Genomic DNA, 20,770 nt, shown 5'->3' on the forward strand with positions numbered 1-20,770 from the left:
AGTTCAGCTATCAGCCGCGGTTCAGCGCTACCGCACAATGCTGTTAAAATCCAGCGTCATGACGTGGGGAGTCATCGGGTATAAGTTCAGGTCACGGCTGGCGATGGTCGACGTGAACCCTGACGGTACAGCGGAAAGTCACAAATATCCTGCGCCCTCTAATGGAACAGTAACATGTCGCCAGTTTTCACCAGGTCAGTTCTCCTCCACAAATGGCACATGCCTCTAAAAACTGGCCCAGGAATGGCCAGGAAGATCCCTAGAGCTATCACCGACAGAACATGCACGGGACCAGCTCGGACAACTCCGTCCCAGAGCCAGCATCAAGGATATCAAGTAGCGGCTACAACAGTTGCAGACCAGCTTGCCTAGTGAGAGGATACAAGACTTTATGACACCCTCCCCAACCGAATCAGTGCGTGCATCCAGACCGAAGGGGTTCTATACTGCTAAGTGGGCTCATAGTGTCAAGCTTCTTGTAAGTATGACTTGATGCTGTAATCACTGAAATAACGTCACACACACTACCAATCCGTGAAGTTTCATTTCGTTTCCTCGTCCCCTGCTGGGTGCTTCACTTTTTTGTCACGTAGTGTATTTTGGGAATCATGAGCAAAAAACGAGACGCATTTATATGACTCATTTCAAAAGGCGCACCTCAAGTAGGTCACTATTTATTTACTTATTTGGCTCAAATGGCTCTGAGCACTATAGGACTCAACATCTGATGTCATCAGTCCCCTAGACTTAGAACTACGTAAACCTAGGGACATCACACACATCGATGACCGAGGCAGGATTCGAACCTGCGACCGTAGCAGCAGCGCGGTTTCAGACTGGAGCGCCTAAAACCGCTCGGCCACCGAGGCCGGCATTTGCTTATTTATTTATTTACACGTCTAATTCCGTAGGCCCAAATTGAGGAACAAATTCCAAGGGCATGGAATGTCTCAGTGTATGAAATTACAACACAAAAGTAATAGTAGATAAAATAAAATGTTTATGAACCCAAAAAAGTCTAGCCATTAGATTAAGTAAACGCAATCAACAAAATAACATAGGAATCAGCTTAATTTTTCAAGGAACTTCTTCTGGTAGCTTATTGAAAATGGATGCAGCAGTATTCTGCACATCTTTCTGCACTAGAGTTGAGGAAGTGCGATCCACGTGTAGACTGGATTTCTGCCTGGTGTACTCCAAGTTATAGAAAATGACGCACGAGTCAGAACATAACGGTACGAGATTCTTCCATACAGCTGCCGTCACCGGAACACCGACACCTTCCCACAGGCCATCTTTACGCGGCCGAGCACCTCGCACGGGGTGCTGCATATATAGGAGAGACGCCCGGTGTCTCCGTTCTTGTTCACGTCTCTCTTACTAGCTGCAGATTCGTTCACTAACTGGAAAGTGAGACAAGAGGAAGTGTCCCGACTTTGTACAGCAGGTGTCACTGACAAATGAAATTAGATATTTGCAATTCCATTTCGAAAATGAATTGTAGAGAAAATATGGCTAAAGCCAACGAATTACAGCATCTGAAATTACAAGAAAAGAATACTGTTTGTTTCCTGTGCAAATATGCTCTTTATCACTCGCACAATTAGAACGAAATATCTACGGCGCATAATAATACTGTCCGAACCCACTCTGAGCGCCGATTCGATCATTACTTATTTGAGTATTGACGCAAGTGACACTCTGCAGGCAATGGCTTGTCGTAAATTTTCAGAAGTGTTCGGTTCATAAAAATCAATAATCCAAACGACAGTTGGTGCATAAATTAACAAATATCTTGGGTTTATAACGTTCCGCAACAGAATCTCTCCCGCGTAATACTTCCCCTTTGTCGTTCCAACTTACCATCATTACGTTCTTGCTGTTGTTTTCCTATTCATCGTGCACGAGACTAAAATTGTAAATTTTTATATAAATGACATGGTCATTTTCAAGACATGTTAAGTTTGTCCTAGGGAATTGATCGTTACCTAGTCAACATATGAATGAAATCTTCTCCGTACTCCGTATTTCAGGGGTAGGAGGAGTCGGGGTGGAGGGAGGGGTGGAGAATAACTGACCCCTCTTGCCCTCCCTTGCCCTTGGAGACGCCTATGATCGCATTACCTACAACCTTCGAGAACTCCAAGCTCGTCTCAGTATTCCTCAGTACTTCCGTAGCCCACTTCTTTCTACATGGATCTGGATATTCTCTTAAACTTAGAAATGTCTATTTCACGCTACTCTTTGCCATTACTAAATTCCCACCCAAGTCTATGTCCATTCCTGGGTACGCAGTACAATCCGATATCTTACTGCGGAATCTCTGTCTGAGCATGATGTAATCCAACTATAATCATCCCATGTCTCCAGGCCTGTTCTAAGTATGCCTGCTCCTCTTGTGACTCTTTAACAGTGTATTAGGCATTATTAAATTTTCATCTCGCCTTTCAAACTGAGTTACCTCTTCAATGACCTCATATACTTTATCTATCTCTTCATCTTCTGCTAGCGGCATTGGCATGTATACCTGAACTACTGTTGCTGGCATTTGGATGCTGTAGATTCTATGAGAATAATTCTTCCACTGAAATGTTCACTCTCTACGCTACCGTCCTGTTCATAATGAATCATATTCATTTGATCATTTCCTGCTGCTGTTGTTATCACCGTATATTCGTCTGGCCAGAGACAGTATCTTCTTTTGATTTCTATTCACCGATCCTCACAAGATCTAGACTGAGGTTTTGCCTTTCCCGTTCCAGATTTTATCACTCCCCTACGACATTCAGACTTCTGACATTCCCGCCGCGGCTCTTAGAATGAAGCCTTTCCTTAGTTGCTCCATATTTCTCTCGTAGGTACTTCCACCTTGACAGTCTCTTCCCGCAGTTCCGTATTGGGGCGCAAATTATGAATTCAGAGATCATCATCACACTTTTTTTCATCGCAGGCCACGTATCTTGTGGATATTCATTATTAGTCTTTAATGCAGTCGTCCCATTGCCTTCTGTATCCCCACGCCTTTGATCATTGCTGATCCTTTCGCCTTCAAGGGTAGTTCTCCACCACAAGGGCAAGGGGGTGACCTGAACCCCTGTAGCTCCTCAGGTCTCTTCGATAGGCCGTGGCAGAACGAGGATGACTCCTTGCACCAGAAGTCTTCGACAGCCATTGCTGCTGACTTTTATTCACGTTTAAGCAGTTGTTGGAACCGAACCCAGAACATTTTCTATCAATACGCGAAGCCACGGTGATGTGTTTATTTTTTGTCCTATAAATGTTTATTAAAATATCTGATCAAGTTTACTATAGAAAATAAGGCCATCCACGCGCTACGTCCTTGAAACCGAAGGTCTTTTCTCACCCACCTGAGTCGCCTTAAGCGACAAATGACCTTTCTCAGCATAGGTGCCTGGAAAATGTGACTGTGCTAACACGGCTCTGCCTCCTAATCTGCAGTAAGGCTTCTCGTAATTTCTTATTAAATATCAGTAATGTTTCAGATTTCGAGGTGGAATGAGATAGGAATGATGATGGAAATAGGATCACATTTGAGGAAGTGGAGAAAATGGTCAATAGATTGCAGTGCAATAAAGCAGCTGGGGTGGATGAAATTAAGTCGGAACTCATCAAATACAGTGGAATGTCAGGTCTTAAATGGCTACACAGGATAATTGAAATGGCCTGGGAGTCGGCACAGGTTCCATCAGACTGGACAAAAGCAGTAATCACACCAGTCTTTAAACATGGAAACAGAAAAGATTGTAACAACTATAGAGGTATCTCTTTAATCAGCGTTGTGGGTAAAATCTTCGCAGGTATTGTTGAAAGGAAAGTGCGAGTGTTAGTTGAGGACCAATTGGATGAAAATCAGTGTGGGTTTAGGCCTCTTAGAGGTTGTCAGTACCAGATCTTTAGCTTACGGCAAATAATGGAGAAGTGTTATGAATGGAACAGGGAATTGTATCTACGCTTTATATATCTAGAAAAGGCATATAACCGGGTTCCTAGGAGGAAGTTATTGTCTGTTCTACGAGATTATGGAATAGGAGACAAACTTTTGCAAGCAATTAAAGGTCTTTACATAGATAATCAGGCAGCAGTTAGAGTTGACGGTAAATTGAGTCCATGGTTCAGAGTAGTTTCAGGGGTAAGACAAGGCTGCAACCTGTCTCCACTGCTCATATTATTCATGGATCATATGTTGAAAACAATAGACTGGCTGGGTGAGATTAAGGTATGTGAACACAAAATAAGCAGTCTCGCATTTGCGGATGGCTTAGTTGTGATGGCAGATTCGATTGAAAGTTTGCAAAGTAATATTTCAGAGCTAGATCAGAAATGTAAGGACTACGGTATGAAGATTAGCATCTCCAAAACGAAAGTAATGTCAATGGGAAACAGATGTAAACGGATTGAGTGCCACGTAGGAGGAACAAAGTTAGAACAGGTGGGCAGTTTCAATTACTTAGGATGCATATGCTCCCAGGATGGCAACATAGTGAAAGAACTGGAAGCGAGGTGTAGCAAAGCTAATGCAGTGAGCACTCAGCTACGATCTACTCTCTTCTGCAAGAAGGAAGTCAGTACCAAGACTAAGTTATCTGTGCACCGTTCAATCTTTCGACCAACTTTGTTGTATGGGAGCGAAAGCTGGGTGGATTCAGGTTACCTTATCAACAAGGTTGAGGTTACGGATATGAAAGTAGCTAGGATGATTGCAGGTACTAGTAGATGGGAACTATGGCAGGAGGGTGTCCACAATGAGGAAATCAAAGAAAAACTGGGAATGAACTCTATAGATGTAGCAGTCAGGGCGAACAGGCTTAGATGGTGGGGTCATGTTACACGCATGGGAGAAGCAAGGTTACCCAAGAGACTCATGGGTTCAGCAGTAGAGGGTAGGAGGAGTCGGGACAGACCAAGGAGAAAGTACCTGGATTCGGTTAAGAATGATTTTGAAGTAATAGGTTTAACATCAGAAGAGGCACCAATGTTAGCACTGAATAGGGGATCATGGAGGAATTTTATAAGGGGGGCTATGCTCCAGACTGAACGCTGAAAGGCATAATCAGTCTTAAATGATGATGATGATGATGATGATGATGATGACATATGTATTGTATTAAGTTGTTTGTTAGCTATTTAATTGTTTATTCATTAGTGGATCGTGTTACGACGACTTTAGATAGGTCAAATTTTAACAACAGTAAAACGTAATTAAAAATTAGTAAATACTGGTTTATGATTACTTACAGGTGTATAAATTCCAGTACATCCTAATCTTACACCATTTATTCCCTGTCAGTGCACAAATTTCACTTACAGCGTAAATTACCCACATATCCTGTTGATTTGCATCATAACTATAATGATACTCGCGCGTCTCCATTATATTCGTTATGCAGTTCTTCAGGTTACAATTATTCATTAATGTTCATAACAATCTGATAGTATATTGTGGAATGAAAGAAAAGTAATAAAAGTTTAAAAAATCCAATAAAATTTTGTTTACCCAGCCAGCACAGTGCTGCAAGTCATGCAGGCTGTCGCAGATATGTGGGTGAATTATGAAGCAGAACTCTAGAAATTCTTCATTCTGCTTCCATTATGTCTGAAGAATACATAAAGAGGTTTGCTTGGTTATAGCTGAACGGCATGACTGAGTCCGGGTGACTAGAGAAAGAAGGAAAAAAGGGAAACACCGCCAATCTGGCCACAGACTGGGCAGTTGGATTCACCCGATTACCGTGTCATGTTCAGCCAGTGGCGTCATCGAGATGCTGTATGGAGCGCTGTCAGTTAAACACCCTGTTCTTTCTCCGGTGTCGGGTTACAAGACCTGGAGCCGCTACAATCGGTGACGTAGCTCCTGAGGTGGACGAGGCTCAGTGCACACCGTTCAAATCTTCCAGCCATGGACAAATTCTTGAAAGTACCGCGAATCGAACTCAGGTCCCCCGTATAGTAGTCTGCTGCACTGATCGCTCACCTACAGAGGCGGACTGTATTAGCTTAGATGGGTGAGCAATATAACGTAATGGCCTAGTCTTAGGCAGTACCCGAGGATTCGCCTTAACAGATTTAGAGATAGTTAAACCTAACTGTGGAGTGGTTGGCGGAGATTTTAGCCCTACTAGCCCTGAATGTGCCGCAATTATCTCAAATACCGCATTGTCGCACTCGGTAAATGAGGTCATTATTTGTTGTTGTTGTTCTTGTTGTTGTTTTTGTTGTGGTCTTCAGTCCTGAAACTGGTTTGATGCAGCTCTCCATGCTACTCGGTCCTGTGAAAGCTTCATCATCTCCCAGTACTTACTGCGACCTACATCCTTCTGAATCTGCTTTGTGTATTCATCTCTTGGTCTCCCTCTACGATTTTTACCCTCCACGCTGCCCTCCAATACTAAATTTGTGATCCCTCGATGCCTCAGAACATGTCCTACCAACCGATCCCTTCTTCTAGCCAAGTTGTGCCACATACTCCTCTGATCTCCAATTCTATTCAATACCTCCTCGTTAGTTATGTGATCTACCCATCTAATGTTCAGCATTCTTCTGTAGCACCACGTTTCGAAAGCTTCTCTTCTCTTCTTGTCCAAATTATTTATCATCCATGTTTCACTTCCATACATGGCTACACTCCATACAAATACTTTCAGAAACGACTTCCTGACACTTAAATCTATAACCGATGTTAACAAATTTCTCTTCTTCAGAAACGCTTTCCTTACCATTGCCAGTCTACATTTTATATCCTCTCTACTTCGACCATCATCAGCTATCTTGCTCCCCAAATAGCAAAACTCCTTTACTACTTTAAGGGTCTCATTTCCTAATCTAATACCCTCAACATCACCCGACTTAATTCGACTACATTCCATTATCCTCGTTTTGCTTTTGTTGATATTCATCTTATATCCTCCTTTCAAGACACTGTCCATTCCGTTCAACTGCTTTCAAGTCCTTTGCTGTTTCTGACAGAATTACAATGTCATCGGCAAACCTCAAAGTTTTTATTTCTTCCCCATGGATTTTAATACCTAATCCGATATTTTCTTTTGTTTCCTTTACTGCTTGCCCAATATACAGATTGAATAACATCGCGGATAGGCTACAACCCTGTCTCACTCCCTTCCCAACCACTGCTTCTCTTTCATGCCCCTCGGCTCTTATAACTGCCGCATGGTTTCTGTACAAATTGCATATACCCTTTTGCTCCCTGTATTTTACCCCTGCCACTTTTAGAATTTGAAAGTCATTATTTAGACTGTCTAATTTCAATATGGACAATGAGTAACATTTCATTATTTGCTATCCTTGTTGGTGTTGGAGTAAACCTTTTTTCTGTAAATAGCGCTCGTAGCTGCCTCGGTTTACTAGCATTTACTATTGAGTATACATACACACAGCATGAGTCAAAACATTGCTTATGTATGGAAAAGTTTCTTTCAGACGACGTCTCAGACCTAGTCCTGCGATTTGTGGCGCGGCAGAGCCGCTGAGGCACAGTTCGTACAGCCGCGGCTGTGCCCTGGCCTGCGTTTTAGGTGAGTCCTGCAGACAGGTGCGGCTGTTGCAGGCCCCTGGCGCGCTCCACGGACGCCAGCATGGAGACGCTGCGCGCCGGCGACGCGACGGCGGCTGCGGAGGACGCGGGACCGCCCGACGGAGCGCCTGCAGCGCCGCCGGCGGAGGGCGACGAAGACGCGGGTAACTAAGCAGGCGCTCCCACCAGCAGTAGCACAGGCACTGCGCTTTGGTCAGTAGGAAAATGATAATAAGTAGGACACGTTTGTGTTGCATCTGCAATGAACGACAAGAGCGACACTACTAGAGTAGCTGCGGAAAGTGTGAACAGCATTCTCACAGAGGTTCACTCTGAGCGATGCTTACAGAGGAACTGCGCGGCAATCGGATTTTTAAAATTTTTTGTCGTATGTGAAATTCTTCCAAGTTGAACGGAATGGACAGTGTCTTGAAAGGAGGATATAAGATATACATCAACAAAAGCAAAACGAAGATAATGGAATGTAGTCGAATTAAGTCGGGTGATGCTGAGGGAATTAGATTAGGAAATGAGACAAAGTAGTAAACCAGTTTTGCTATTTGGGGAGCAAAATAACTGATGATAGTCGAAGTAGAGAGGATATAAAATGTAGACTGGCAATGGTAAGGAAGGCGTTTCTGAAGAAGAGAAATTTGTTAACATCGAGTATAGATTTAAGTGTCAGGAAGTCGTTTCTGAAAGTATTTGTATGGAGTGTAGCCATGTATGGAAGTGAAACATGGACTATAAATAGTTTGGACAAGAAGAGAATAGAAGCTTTCGAAATTTGGTGCTACAGAAGAATGCTGAAGATTAGATGGGTAGATCACATAACTAATGAGGAGGTACTGAATAGGATTGGGGAGAAGAGGAGTTTGTGGCACAACTTGACTAGAAGAAGGGATCGGTTGGTAGGACATGTTCTGAGGCATCAAGGGATCACCAATTTAGTATTGGAGGGCAGCGTGGAGGGTAAAAATCGTAGAGGGAGACCAAGAGATGAATACACAAAGCAGATTCAGAAGGATGTAGGCTGCAGTACGTACTGGGAGATGAAGCAGCTTGCACAGGATAGAGACAGAAGACCACAACAACAACGTGTGAAATTCAGAACTTTAGTAATAATCAGCCAAAGCAGTTCAATGTAATTCTCAAAAATTCTCGAAACAATTGTCTTGGAAGATTTCCGAACGTCTTTAATAACATAAATTGAGGCGTATATTTCGGCAAGCTGCTTGGTTCTGCGGTAAAATTTGGGAGACTTGCATTGTGTTCCCGGGCGATTCATTATTTTAAACAGAGATGCATGTTCTACGAGCAGTTTCATTAAATCAAAAAAACATAAAGATAGAAAAAAGTCGGTAGCACACGAGACTGGTAACAGCAGGGTCGCTGCTTCGAGTCTCATTTCGGCCATGACTATTTCTCTCTTTTTTTTTTGTGCCATTCCAACACCGACGTCAAATAAAAAATTCCTCATCTATATCCTAATTAACACTTATCTAACAGCCATTTTGATGAAAATGCACCTCTTCTTGTTTCTACACTACTGGCCTTAAAATTGCTACACCACGAAGATGACTGCCTATAGATGCGAAATTTAACCGACAGAAATAAGATGCTGTGATATGCAAATGATTAGCTTTTCAGAGCATTCACACAAGATTGGCGCCGGTGGCGACACCTACAATGTGCTGACATGAGGAAAGTTTCCAACCGAATCCTCATACACAAACAGCAGTTGGCCGGCGTTGCCTGGTGAAACGTTGTTGTGATGCCTCGTGTAAGGAGGAGAAATGCGTACCATCACGTTTCCGACTTTGATAAAGGTCGGATTGTAGCCTATCGCGATTGCGGTTTATCGTATCACGACGTTGCTGCTCACGTTGGTCGAGATCCAATGACTGTTAGCAGAATATGGAATTGGTGGGTTTAGGAGGGTAATACGGAACGCCGTGCTCGATTCCAACAGCCTCGTATCACCTGCAGTCGAGATGACAGGCATCTTATCCGCATGGCTGTAACGGATCGTGCAGCCACGTCTTGATCCCTGAGACAGCAGATAGGGACGTTTACAAGACAACAACCATCTGCACGAACAGTTCGTCGACTTTTGCAGCAGCACGAACTATCAGCTTGCAGACCATGGCTGCGGTTACCTTCACGCTGCATCATAGACAGGAGCGCCTGCGATGGTGTACTCAACGACGAACCTGGGTGCACGAATGGCAAAACGTCTTTTTTTCGGATGAATCCAGGTTCTGTTTACAGCTTCATGATGTTCGCATCCGTGTTTGGCGACAACGCGGTGAACGCACATTGGAAGCGTGTATTCGTCATCGCCATAGTGGCGTATCACCCGGCATGATGGTATCGGGTGCCATTGGTTACACGTCTCGGTCACCTCTCGTTCGCATTGACGGCACTTTGAACAGTGGACGTTACATTCAAGATGTGTTACGACCCGTGGCTCTACCCTTCATTCGATCCCTGCGAAACCCTACATTTCAGCAGGTTAATGCACGACCGCATGTTGCAGGTCCTGTACGGGCCTTTCTGGATACACAAAATGTCCGACTGCTGCCCTGGACAACACATTCTCCAGATCTCTCACCAACTGAAAACGTCTGGTCAATGGTGGCCGAGCAACTGGCTCGTCACAATACGCCAGTCACTACTCTTAATGAAGTGTAGTATCTTGTTGAAGCCGCATGGGCAGCTGTACCTGTACACGCCATCCAAGCTCTGTTTGACTCAATGCCCAGGCGTATCAAGGCCGTTATTACGGCCACAGGTGGTTGTTCTGGGTACCGATTTCTCAGGATCTATGCACCCAAATTGCGTGAAAATGTAATCACATGTCAGTTCTAGTATAATATATTTGTCCAATGAATACTCGTTTATCATCTTCTTGGTGTAGCAAAGTTAATGGCCGTAGTGTAATTACACATCGTTGACTAAAATCTTGTTATATTGTAAATATATTCTCAGTTTTCGGTTGTTTATAAAATTGTTAATAAAGATTGGAAAACATTACATCGTCATTATTACGCCTAGCAACATGGTGCGACTGTACTAACAGCGCACGCTCCAGTGCTTCTACAAGCAGACTGCTGTCACACGCTCCACCTCTGCATGCACCACGGAATGATTCCCATTTACAAAAATAACTGATACAAAATGGACAGTACATTTCACGTTGGCTGCTCAAGAAACTTCGCTTGTAGTACTCGTAAAACGACCTTCCCCGGTGAGATCGCTGTTTTCCACCCCTGTAACTTTTGGTTCATCTTCTGCTTTTTCAGTCGCAGATGATAATGCTGATTCTTTGTTTGAACATAAGCAGACTGGTTATTATATTTCCAGTTTCCTCGTCCGACGCAGTATCTCTCCTCCTGGTGGTCATCGCACATTTTTCTTTGTTTGATACACAGCCTTTCCAGTCTAGTAATGTCCCAATAGTAAACCCTCATATCACGAAAGTGAAAGGAAACTGGCCGCGGTCTAGCAAGTCAGCCTCTTTGGTTCTTAATGGCGAGGCCCCTGATTTGGTTCCCGTGACTGACTCAAATTTTGTATGGTGGAAAAATCTGGAAGGAGCTCCACTCAGTCTTGTGGGGCCACCTAAAAAACTGATTGAATACAAATCGGCGAAGTTGACACGCAAGTCAGCGAAGTAGCGTTACATCGAGACACTTGCACCAGGCTATATGACACACAATTATTTATTTATTAACAACGAAAGCACCAGCAGCTATTTTTTCGGATTATTGAGCGAGGTGATTGACTTATTATGGCTACAGATCTCTGCAAGACTCCAGACAAGTTTTGTAGGATTTAAGTATATAGTTAGGCGGAGTAGAAATGGAATAAAGAGGGGAAGTCTGGTGCTCCTTAATTAACTCCAGAGGTTCTGCTTACCTCGTCTCTTCGTATTTTTAATTTTATTCTGTCCATTTCTGCACGATAGTCAGAAGCATTCCTGTTTTAGTCACAGAGGAGAAGTGAACACAAATCGAAACTTAGCGTTCGCAACAATAAAACGTTGCCCAGCAATGTTGTTTGGCATTACTCATCGCACGCTGTCACTTTGCAACACTTATTCACATTAGTGTATGAAATCACGGTTCGTGTAAGTACGTCACTGGCCGCTGTTTTTCGGATGCTTAATTTGTTCACAAGAAGTCAAATGCTCTTTTCGCATGCACGTTCTCTCATTCGCACATAATAGCTCTTTTATTCTGGCACCTTAATCAAAGCCCATAGCTGGAGCAGAATTTTTTAGAGCGTATTTGCTAGCCTGGAAGTCCGTTTCTGTGTCAATAAAATCAGTGGCTTTTACAACAAGTTGTCACAGCTGCATGCGAAGATGCTTTACACGGTTACTTTTCGCAGTCGCACTGCTAGTTAATACCACACACCGCTTCTGTCACTTACCTTACGTAGTCACGTGAGTAAGTCAGTTATTGCTACGACCGGGTAACCAGTTCGCCTTGCCGAGTAATAACTGAGCACCATTAATAGTGTCCACAATCCCTCCTTCAGTTTTCTTCACTAGTTTAGAGCACGTTGTCGGAAGCAATATTCCTAAAATACTTGCCAGCCCTGGAATGCCGAGCAGGAAAGTCAAATCCCATCATAATTAGTTTTGGACAAGTTTTGCAATGAAACAAGACTTACATTGAAAACAACACGCATACGACAATGTTTATTTTAGCAATTATTGCAATAAGTACTCGATACATTGGATAGTTTTTGAAGACATTATGAATATTCGCGGCCGTTTGGTTTGGCATTCGATAAAGGCTTCGTTAAGCTACACATTTATTGGTTGTTAAGTTAGTTAGTTTTCCCGTACGATGATGTTCAACATCTTCTCTTACAACTGTTAAATTATGCAGTAAGCAAATGCATTTAACAACGTCGTCAGCCACGTCTGCCGAATCTTTTATTTTCTTGGCTAATATTCTTCGTTTACAATATTTTATACCAAGGATACATACTGCGTGAAGAGTTTGTCAAAGCACTGAAAGACCTAAGTCGAAACAAGGCCCCAGGCGTAGACAACATTCCATTAGAACTACTGACGGCTTTGGGAGAGCCAGGCCTAACAAAACTCTACCATCTGGTGAGCAAGATGTATGAGACAGGCGAAATTCCCTCAGACTTCAAGAAGAATATAATAATTCCAATCCCAAAGAATGCAGGTGTTGACATATGTGAGAATTACCGAACTATCAGTTTAATAAGTCACAGCTGCAAAACACTAATGCGCATTCTTTACAGACGAATGGAAAAACTGGTAGAAGCCGACCTCGGGGAAGATCAGTTTGGATTCCGTAGAAATGGTTGGAACACGTGAGGCAATACTGACCCTACGACTTATCTTAGAAGAAAGATTAAGGAAAGCCAAACCTACGTTTCAAGCATTTGTAGACTTAGAGAAAGCTTTTGACAATGTTGACTGGAATACTCTCTTTCAAATTCTGAAGGTGGCAGGGGTAAAATACAGGGAGCGAAAGGCTATTTACAATTTGTACAGAAACCAGATGGTAGTTATAAGAGTCGAGGGACATGAAAGGGAAGAAGTGGTTGGGAAGGGAATGAGACAGGGTTGTAGCCTCTCCCCGATGCTATTCAATCTATATATTGAGCAAGCAGTAAAGGAAACAAAAGAACAGTTCGGAGAAGGTATTAAAATCCATGGAGAAGAAATAAAAACTTTGAGGTTTGCGGATGACATTGTAATTCTGTCAGAGACAGCAAAGGACTTGGAAGAGCAGTTGAACGGAATGGACAGTGTCTTGAAAGGAGGATATAAGATGAACATCAACAAAAGCAAATTGAGGATAATGGAATGTAGTCGAATTAAATCGGGTGATGCTGAGGGAATTAGATTAGGAAATGAGACACTTAAAGTAGTAAAGGAGTTTTGCTATTTGGGGAGCAAAATAACTGATGATGGTCGAAGTAGAGAGGATATAAAATGTAGACTGGCAATGTCAGGGAAAGCGTTTCTGAAGAAGAGAAATCTGTTAACATCGAGTATTGACTTAAGTGTCATGAAGTTGTTTTTGAAAGTATTTGTACGGAGTGTAGCCATGTATGGAAGTGAAACATGGACGATAAATAGTTTAGACAAGAAGAGAATAGAAGCTTTCGAAATGTGGTGCTACAGAAGAATGCTGAAGATTAGATGGGTAGATCACATAACTAATGAGGAGATATTGAATAGAACTGGGGAGAAGAGGAGTTTGTGGCACAACTTGACTAGAAGGAGGGATCGGTTGGTAGGACATGTTCTGAGGCATCAAGGGATCACCAATTTGGTACTGGAGGGCAGCGTGGAGTAAAAATCGTAGAGGGAGACCAAGAGATGAATGGATTAAGCAGATTCAGAAAGATGTAGGCTGCAGTAGGTACTGGAAGATGAAGAAGCTTGCACAGGATAGAGTAGCACGGAGAGCTGCATCAAACCAGTCTCAGGACTGAAGACCACAACAACAACAACAACATTTAAAAATTCTTCGTGCTCCTGATAAACTAGTGTTGAAGTATTCTTTGTGAGCATTTTACTGATGCCCCTTCCCTTAAGTATTCACAATGGATAAAAGTGATTATCACTTTTGTCCTTCACATCCTAGAATGACGTAAGATATGTTTAGTTATCAATTTGGCTAAGCACTAGCATCTGGACTTTAGATTCTTTCACGTGACATATGCTTAAAAAATCTGAAGAGTTAAATGTCCCACCATCGCCTTTTTCCGTAACTGTACATCTATATCTACATGATTACTCTGCAGTTAACAGAGGATTAATAGAACCACGTCTAAACTCTTTCCCTACCGCTCCACTCTCGAATGTGCACTTAAATATTTCTATGCAAGCTGTGATATTTATTATTTTATTATCATTTCTCCCTATGTAGGTGGGTGGCAACAAAATATTTTAGCAGTCGGGGGAGAAGGTTGGTGACTGAAGTTTCACGAGAAGATCCTGCCGCTACGAAAAACGCCTTTATTTTAATGATTGCCACCCCATTTCACGTATCTTGTCCGAGGCCCTCTCTCCCTACTTCGCGATCATACAAAACGAGCTGCCTTCTTTGAACTTCTTATATGTCCTCCGTCAGTCCCATATGCTGCGGGTCCCATACCAAACAGCAGTACTTCAGAAGATGGCTGACAAAAGTGGTATAAGCAGTCTCTTTAGTAGGCCTGTTGCACTGTTCTGCCAATTAATCACGGTCTTTTCTTTAAGCCGGCTTTGTGGCCGAGCGGTTCTAGGCGCTTCAGTCCGGAACAGCGCTGCTGCAACGGTCGCAGGTTCGAATCCTGCCTCGGTCATGGATGTGTTTGATGACCTTAGGTTAGTTAGGTTTAAGTAGTTCTAAGTCTAGGGGACTGATGACCTCACGTGTTAAGCCCCATAGTGCCTAGAGCCATTTGAACCATTTCTTTGCTTTACTTTCCCCACAACATTACCTGCGTGACTGTTTCAATTTACGTTGTTCGTATCTGAATTCCCTAAGTATTTAGTTGAATTTACAGCCTTTCGATTGTGTGATTTATCGTGTAACCGAAATTTTACCGAGTTTCTTTTAGTGCTCATGTGGATGACTTCACACTTTTATTTGTTTAGAGTCAATTGCCACTTTTCGCGCCATATATATATCTTATCTAAATGATTTTGCAGCTAGTTTTGATCATCTGACGACTTTGAAAGACCATAACGACAGCACCATCTGCTAACAATCTAAGAGGGCTACTCATATTGTCTGCTTTGTTGTTCATGTGGATCAGGAACAGCAAAGGGCTTATAACGTTTCCTTGTGAAACGCCAAATATTACTTCTAATTTTACTCGATGACTTTCCGTCAATTACGTCGAACTGTGACCTTCTCGAGAGGAAATCACGAATAGAGTCGCACAATTCCATAGGCTCGCTGTTTGATTAGAAGTCGTTTGTGAGGAACTTGGTCAAAAGCACTCCGGAAATCTAAAAATATGGATTCAGTTTGACATCCCCTGTCGATAGCACTCATTATTTAATGAGAATAAAGAACTAGTTGCGTTACAGGAGAACGATATTTTCTGAATCCATGCTGACTATTGGGCAATAAGTCGTTTGTTCTTTCGAGGTAATTTATAATGTTCAAACACAGTATATGTTCAAAAATCCTACTGCAAATCGACTCTAGTGATATGGGTCTGTAATCAGCAGATTATGTCTACTTCCTGTCCTGGGCGTGACTTGCGCAACTTTCCAGTCATTATGTAGGGATCTTCCGAAGAGTGAGAGGTTGTATGTGATTGCTAAGAATGGAGCTTGTATCGTCTCCGCTCTGGTGTACGTTAACTCTTTAAAGCCTGTACTATGGTAAGTTGACGGGCTCCACCTTATAAGAAAGGATTTTAGTAAATATGTTGACCGCGTGTACCTGAATGGAGGCAAAATCAGACTTACACCCACTCAGTAACAACAATGATACGTCAAGCAAGTCTAAAGTGCAACTACACGTTAGGATGGGCAAGAAACATACACAGCAGATGCTACCAATTGTTAATAATACGGTCGCCAGCCTAATTAGGCATTAAGTGAGTTTTTTCCTTCTACAAGTGGATGTACGTACAAGCATAACAACACGTAGTAATACTGCATTATATGGTAAATTTTAGAACCAGAAAAATCTACTGAACTAAGATTTTCACTTTCTGTATTAATTCGGACAAGCTATAAATACGCAGCATTACACTATAATGATTACTACAAACTGCATTTTGTCTATTGATCCGACTGAAATCGGGCATAGGTTACCCTAGAAACAGCACTTTTGAAACACACATACAATGTCAATTTTAAGAAGGGTAAAACACTGATAAATTTAGGTTTTATTTTGACTTTAACTTTGCTGGTCAAAGCAGTTCAGCACACTTCAGGATTCAAATGAATAGAAAAGAAAGAAAGGAGAAGGGGGGAGGGACCCTGAAACTATTATGATCACTGTAGTGAAAGTTTGATCATTGAGAGCCTTAAGCATTCTAGATTTCCAATATATGATTCACCACTCTTTTTGTCTTATTTCCTGCTGATTTTACTACCGTTATTTTGGTCTCAATTCAAATAAACTTCATTACTAAACCAATTTCAATATTATCTTACAACTTGGTCAGACCTATATTATTCGTCCAGTATTTCATTAACAACAAAGTTCTTTAAACATCATTCTAACATAGATAGGTCTGCAGGTAATTATTATTAACATAAACTTTAAATCTTCATCTTGGGATACTCGGATTGCACAACATGTGGAAAGGACCCTGTCTAGGTTAGTTGTGAGGATAATTAATTGATAGGACAGTTCTGGTAAAATTTAAGTTATTATTGAACAGCATGTAGCAAAAGTGACACTGGTCCACACGAATACAGTACTGAAAGCTTCAACCTGTTCGTATCGATGAGGCGGTCGGCAGGCGGCGAGATGGCGTGGCACAAAGCACACGTGCAATTACAGCAATGGCTCATGAAATATCGGCACTTTACTTCTTCATGGCGTCGCAATGCTTTTCCATTTAGTGCCTATGGAATATTGTCATGCTGTATAGACGTCGGAAACAGCGCATCCGAGGCTCAACGAAACCACTTTTTCCAGGAGAGCCTCCTCGATCTAGCACATGTTTCTCAGATCGATGCCCAACTCCGACTACTACTGCTGAGCCCGTTGTACCGTACCGTGCCCGTGTGTATTTTCCCGCGCTCGCCTACCTCCACCTTTTCCTGCTCCCCTACAGACAGGGTATTCACCAAAGGTTTTACATCCCACATATTCTAATACATTACCTACGTATGGACCAGGCATACAATTACATCTTTCACATCTTACAATATTTCCAACATTAGTTCCACTTCCCTTTGATTACAACATTGCTTGAAATTTGACATAAATATTAAAATTTACACCGAAAATTGTTTATAGCTTCTTCAACATAATGGCATGAAACAAAAAAGAAATGAAACCTAAACATCGATTATACTAATTTATTGAAATTCAGAAGAAAAAAATTTATTACATATACAGTAGGATAACGTTCGTGTTGTTACACATGCCCCTGTTTCCATTAAATTTCACTAAGTGCAAATTTGATGGGAACACTGAACTTTATATTTATACAGTGGTTCTGAATCTTTGTGTGATTGTCCCATCAAAAAAAATTTGTACCACAAACTTCCTTTCACTCACTTTACATAAGTCTATAATTTTTTAATATATCAAGAACATTTACCTATCGTTTGCTGAAGTGCCTTTGGCGCAGTCCAACCTCCAATCACAACATTATTTAAGTAGCAAATTACTCATCATTGTTCAATTTCTCAGACAAATAAAAACCAAATTTGGAACACAAACACTTATTTACAAAAGCAAATACAAATATCTATATACACTATAAACTAATTTGTTGCTGCTTGTATTGAATGGCAGTCCATTTCCTTATTTACTAATAAACACACAATAATGTTTAGAAAATTACTACACATATTCGCTGCCTATTATTCAGATTCGGGCAGTCCTTTTCACATCATATTGTCACATCTCCTGTATCACACTTACAATTCTCCTTTGACTATTTATCTGCCCTCTTTGGTGTTTGGCAGTCCTTTATATTATGGCTCATACACTGCCCTTTTTCATTTTTGACAGTCCCATCTTTTATCTGGCTGACAGCATTTATCCTTTCTTTTCAGCCCTTTTTCTCCATACCTCTTTACATTTATAGTACAATTGGTAATCTGAAACTCACATAATTACATTAGTACACTGATATTGGTCTACCTATGTTACAAAGGTTTGTTACATTTGGCATAAATTAGCTTCAGCTTAATATACAGCATATTTACTGTAAATTGTTTTCTGATTGTACTTAGTTCACTCACTTCTAGGAACATACAGTTTCAGGTCCACAACATTTCTTACACCTAAAGGTCTTTTGGATTTTGGGTAGATCAGGTAGTAAGCATTATCGTGTGGAATGTTCTGTATTACATACGGTCCATTATAAATATATTTAAATTTGGAAATTTCATGGTTCAGTTCACTAGATTTTTCGTGGGTTTTTAAAATAACATAATCCCCAATTTTAAATTTTGAAACTTTCAGATTTTTATCATGTCTTTTAGATCTCGATTCAGCTTTTTGCTTTGCCCTTTTTCTGACTAATTCTTTCTTTTGACTCAACCCCAAACTTGTTCATGGCGGAAACTCTAGTTTTTCCTCAATTAAACTTTTACTTCTGCTGCCTAACAAAATTTCTTCCGGTGGGAATCCAGTAGTTTCATGATGTAAGGTGTTCATGACGTTCTCAAAGTCCAATATAAATCTGCCCCAGGCTCTAAATCATGCCCCTTCCTCCTTTTTCCACAACGCACCTTGGTCGACTGTGACATTGTCCCAAGATACGTTCCTGACCTGTGAACCATTTATATCCGGTGGCTTTCTAGGTTTCAGGAGTTCAAAGTCTTTGCTTACTTGAACTCTTTGCAAAATAAACACTGAGTCGTCAGGTGGTTCCTTCTTTCTTTGTTCAGTCTCAACATCTGGATTTTGTTTTAAAACTTCGTCATCATTAGGTATAATATCGCAATTAACTGTATTTCCATTATTTTCACTAGTACCGAAATATTCGTCATCTGAACTATCGTCAGAATCCGACCATTCTGGATCGCTTTTAGCCCGCATCTCGTGGTCGTGCGGTAGCGTCCTCGCTTCCCACGCCCGGGTTCCCGGGTTCGATTCCCGGCGGGGTCAGGGATTTTCTCTGCCTCGTGATGGCTGGGTGTTGTGTGCTGTCCTTAGGTTAGTTAGGTTTAAGTAGTTCTAAGTTCTAGGGGACTTATGACCACAGCAGTTGAGTCCCATAGTGCTCAGAACCATTTGAACCATTTGATCGCTTTTAGGTTCTAACATAAAAGCTTTTCTGAGACAGGCACTACGTTCTTCCTCTACGTTTTCGTCAGGTTTAGGTTTTAACTCAATATCCTCTTTCGGCAAAACGTCCTCATTATCAGCTTTACTCACATCTACTGTTACTTCATATTTATTGTAATCCTCGTGGACTTCAATTACTTTCAGGTAATTACCAGCCTCTTCCTCACGGTGCCTTTCGGTAGCAGCGTGTACTGTTGGCGGATCGTTAACAGAAGTTACTTCCTCGTCAATGCTTAGGATTTCATCCTCCAATTCCTTCCTACTTTTAATCATCGTCCTATCGGCAGCACGTGTACTCAGCGCGGCGCTGTTTACTCTCTCCTCTTCAACTTTGGGCCATGTCACCTTATCGACGTCCCTATTATCTCCTTTTTCACTAATCAACTTCCTTGCCTCATACTCCTTCTTAAAATCCTCCCACTCACATTGCTTTAGGCCCTTGTACAGATCGTCGATCTGCACACACCAATCAGTTACTTCTGCTAGATCATTCTCGCCATTTACTTTTTTGCTAACACTGCTAACCGCGCCTCTCTGTGTCTCCACCGTTTCATCTACTATTTCCTTCGCCACGGAATTACCACCCGTAATGTATTCATCAGTTCTTACGGCAATGTTCGTATCTAATGCTGCCGCATTGCTAGCGGCTTCTCTCTGAACAGCTGTTCTGCTAGGCTGGGCCGTTGCCCTCTGATGCTCCACTCGCCTGTTAACATGTAGCGCTCTGCGCGGCAACGATGACTCATTTATGCCCGCACCTGACGCTTGTTTCGCAACAACACGTTGCGTCGTTCCACGCCTGTCTCTAACCTGTCTCATAACTTTACTGTCGCTCCGGTAACTTTTCTTAAATCGGGGCCGGTATGTATTGTCCGCTTCCGTTTGACCTGCAACGTTCGCGGAAATCAGTTTCCCGCGTCATTATTATCTTGCGTGGTATACCCTCTACCGCGACCTTGATAATTTCCCCTTCCTCTTCCTCTGCCTCTTCCTCTCTGTATCATGTTGACACGAAACCCTTTGCCGTCATTTCTCTCATCATTATTACGATTATTCCTGTTACCAAAATTTTGATAATTGGCACGACTTTCGCGCCAGTGGTCTTCGTCTTCGACCCTTTTGAGAAATGCTTGGAAGCTACAATAATTGCTTCCCACGTATCTCTTCGAATCTTCTGGAAGCTTTTTATATAACTCCCATATTATTTCAGAATCGGACCTTCTTCCTCTTAAATGCG

General features: G+C 42.0%; 1 protein-coding gene across 1 annotated transcript in view; it reads left to right on the plus strand.

Moving 5' to 3' along the window:
* The window catches only part of LOC126159020 (uncharacterized), a 514,849-nt gene that overhangs the window by 351,626 nt on the left and 142,453 nt on the right, over positions 1 to 20,770 (plus strand). The window contains exons 23-24 of the mRNA XM_049916483.1: positions 7,583 to 7,623; positions 12,986 to 13,017. Coding sequence (XP_049772440.1) covers positions 7,583 to 7,623; positions 12,986 to 13,017 — 73 coding nt within the window. The remainder of the gene's footprint in view (positions 1 to 7,582; positions 7,624 to 12,985; positions 13,018 to 20,770) is intronic.

The sequence above is a fragment of the Schistocerca cancellata genome, chromosome 2 (assembly GCF_023864275.1).
Source record: "Schistocerca cancellata isolate TAMUIC-IGC-003103 chromosome 2, iqSchCanc2.1, whole genome shotgun sequence".
NCBI classification, from domain to species: Eukaryota; Metazoa; Arthropoda; class Insecta; order Orthoptera; family Acrididae; genus Schistocerca; species Schistocerca cancellata.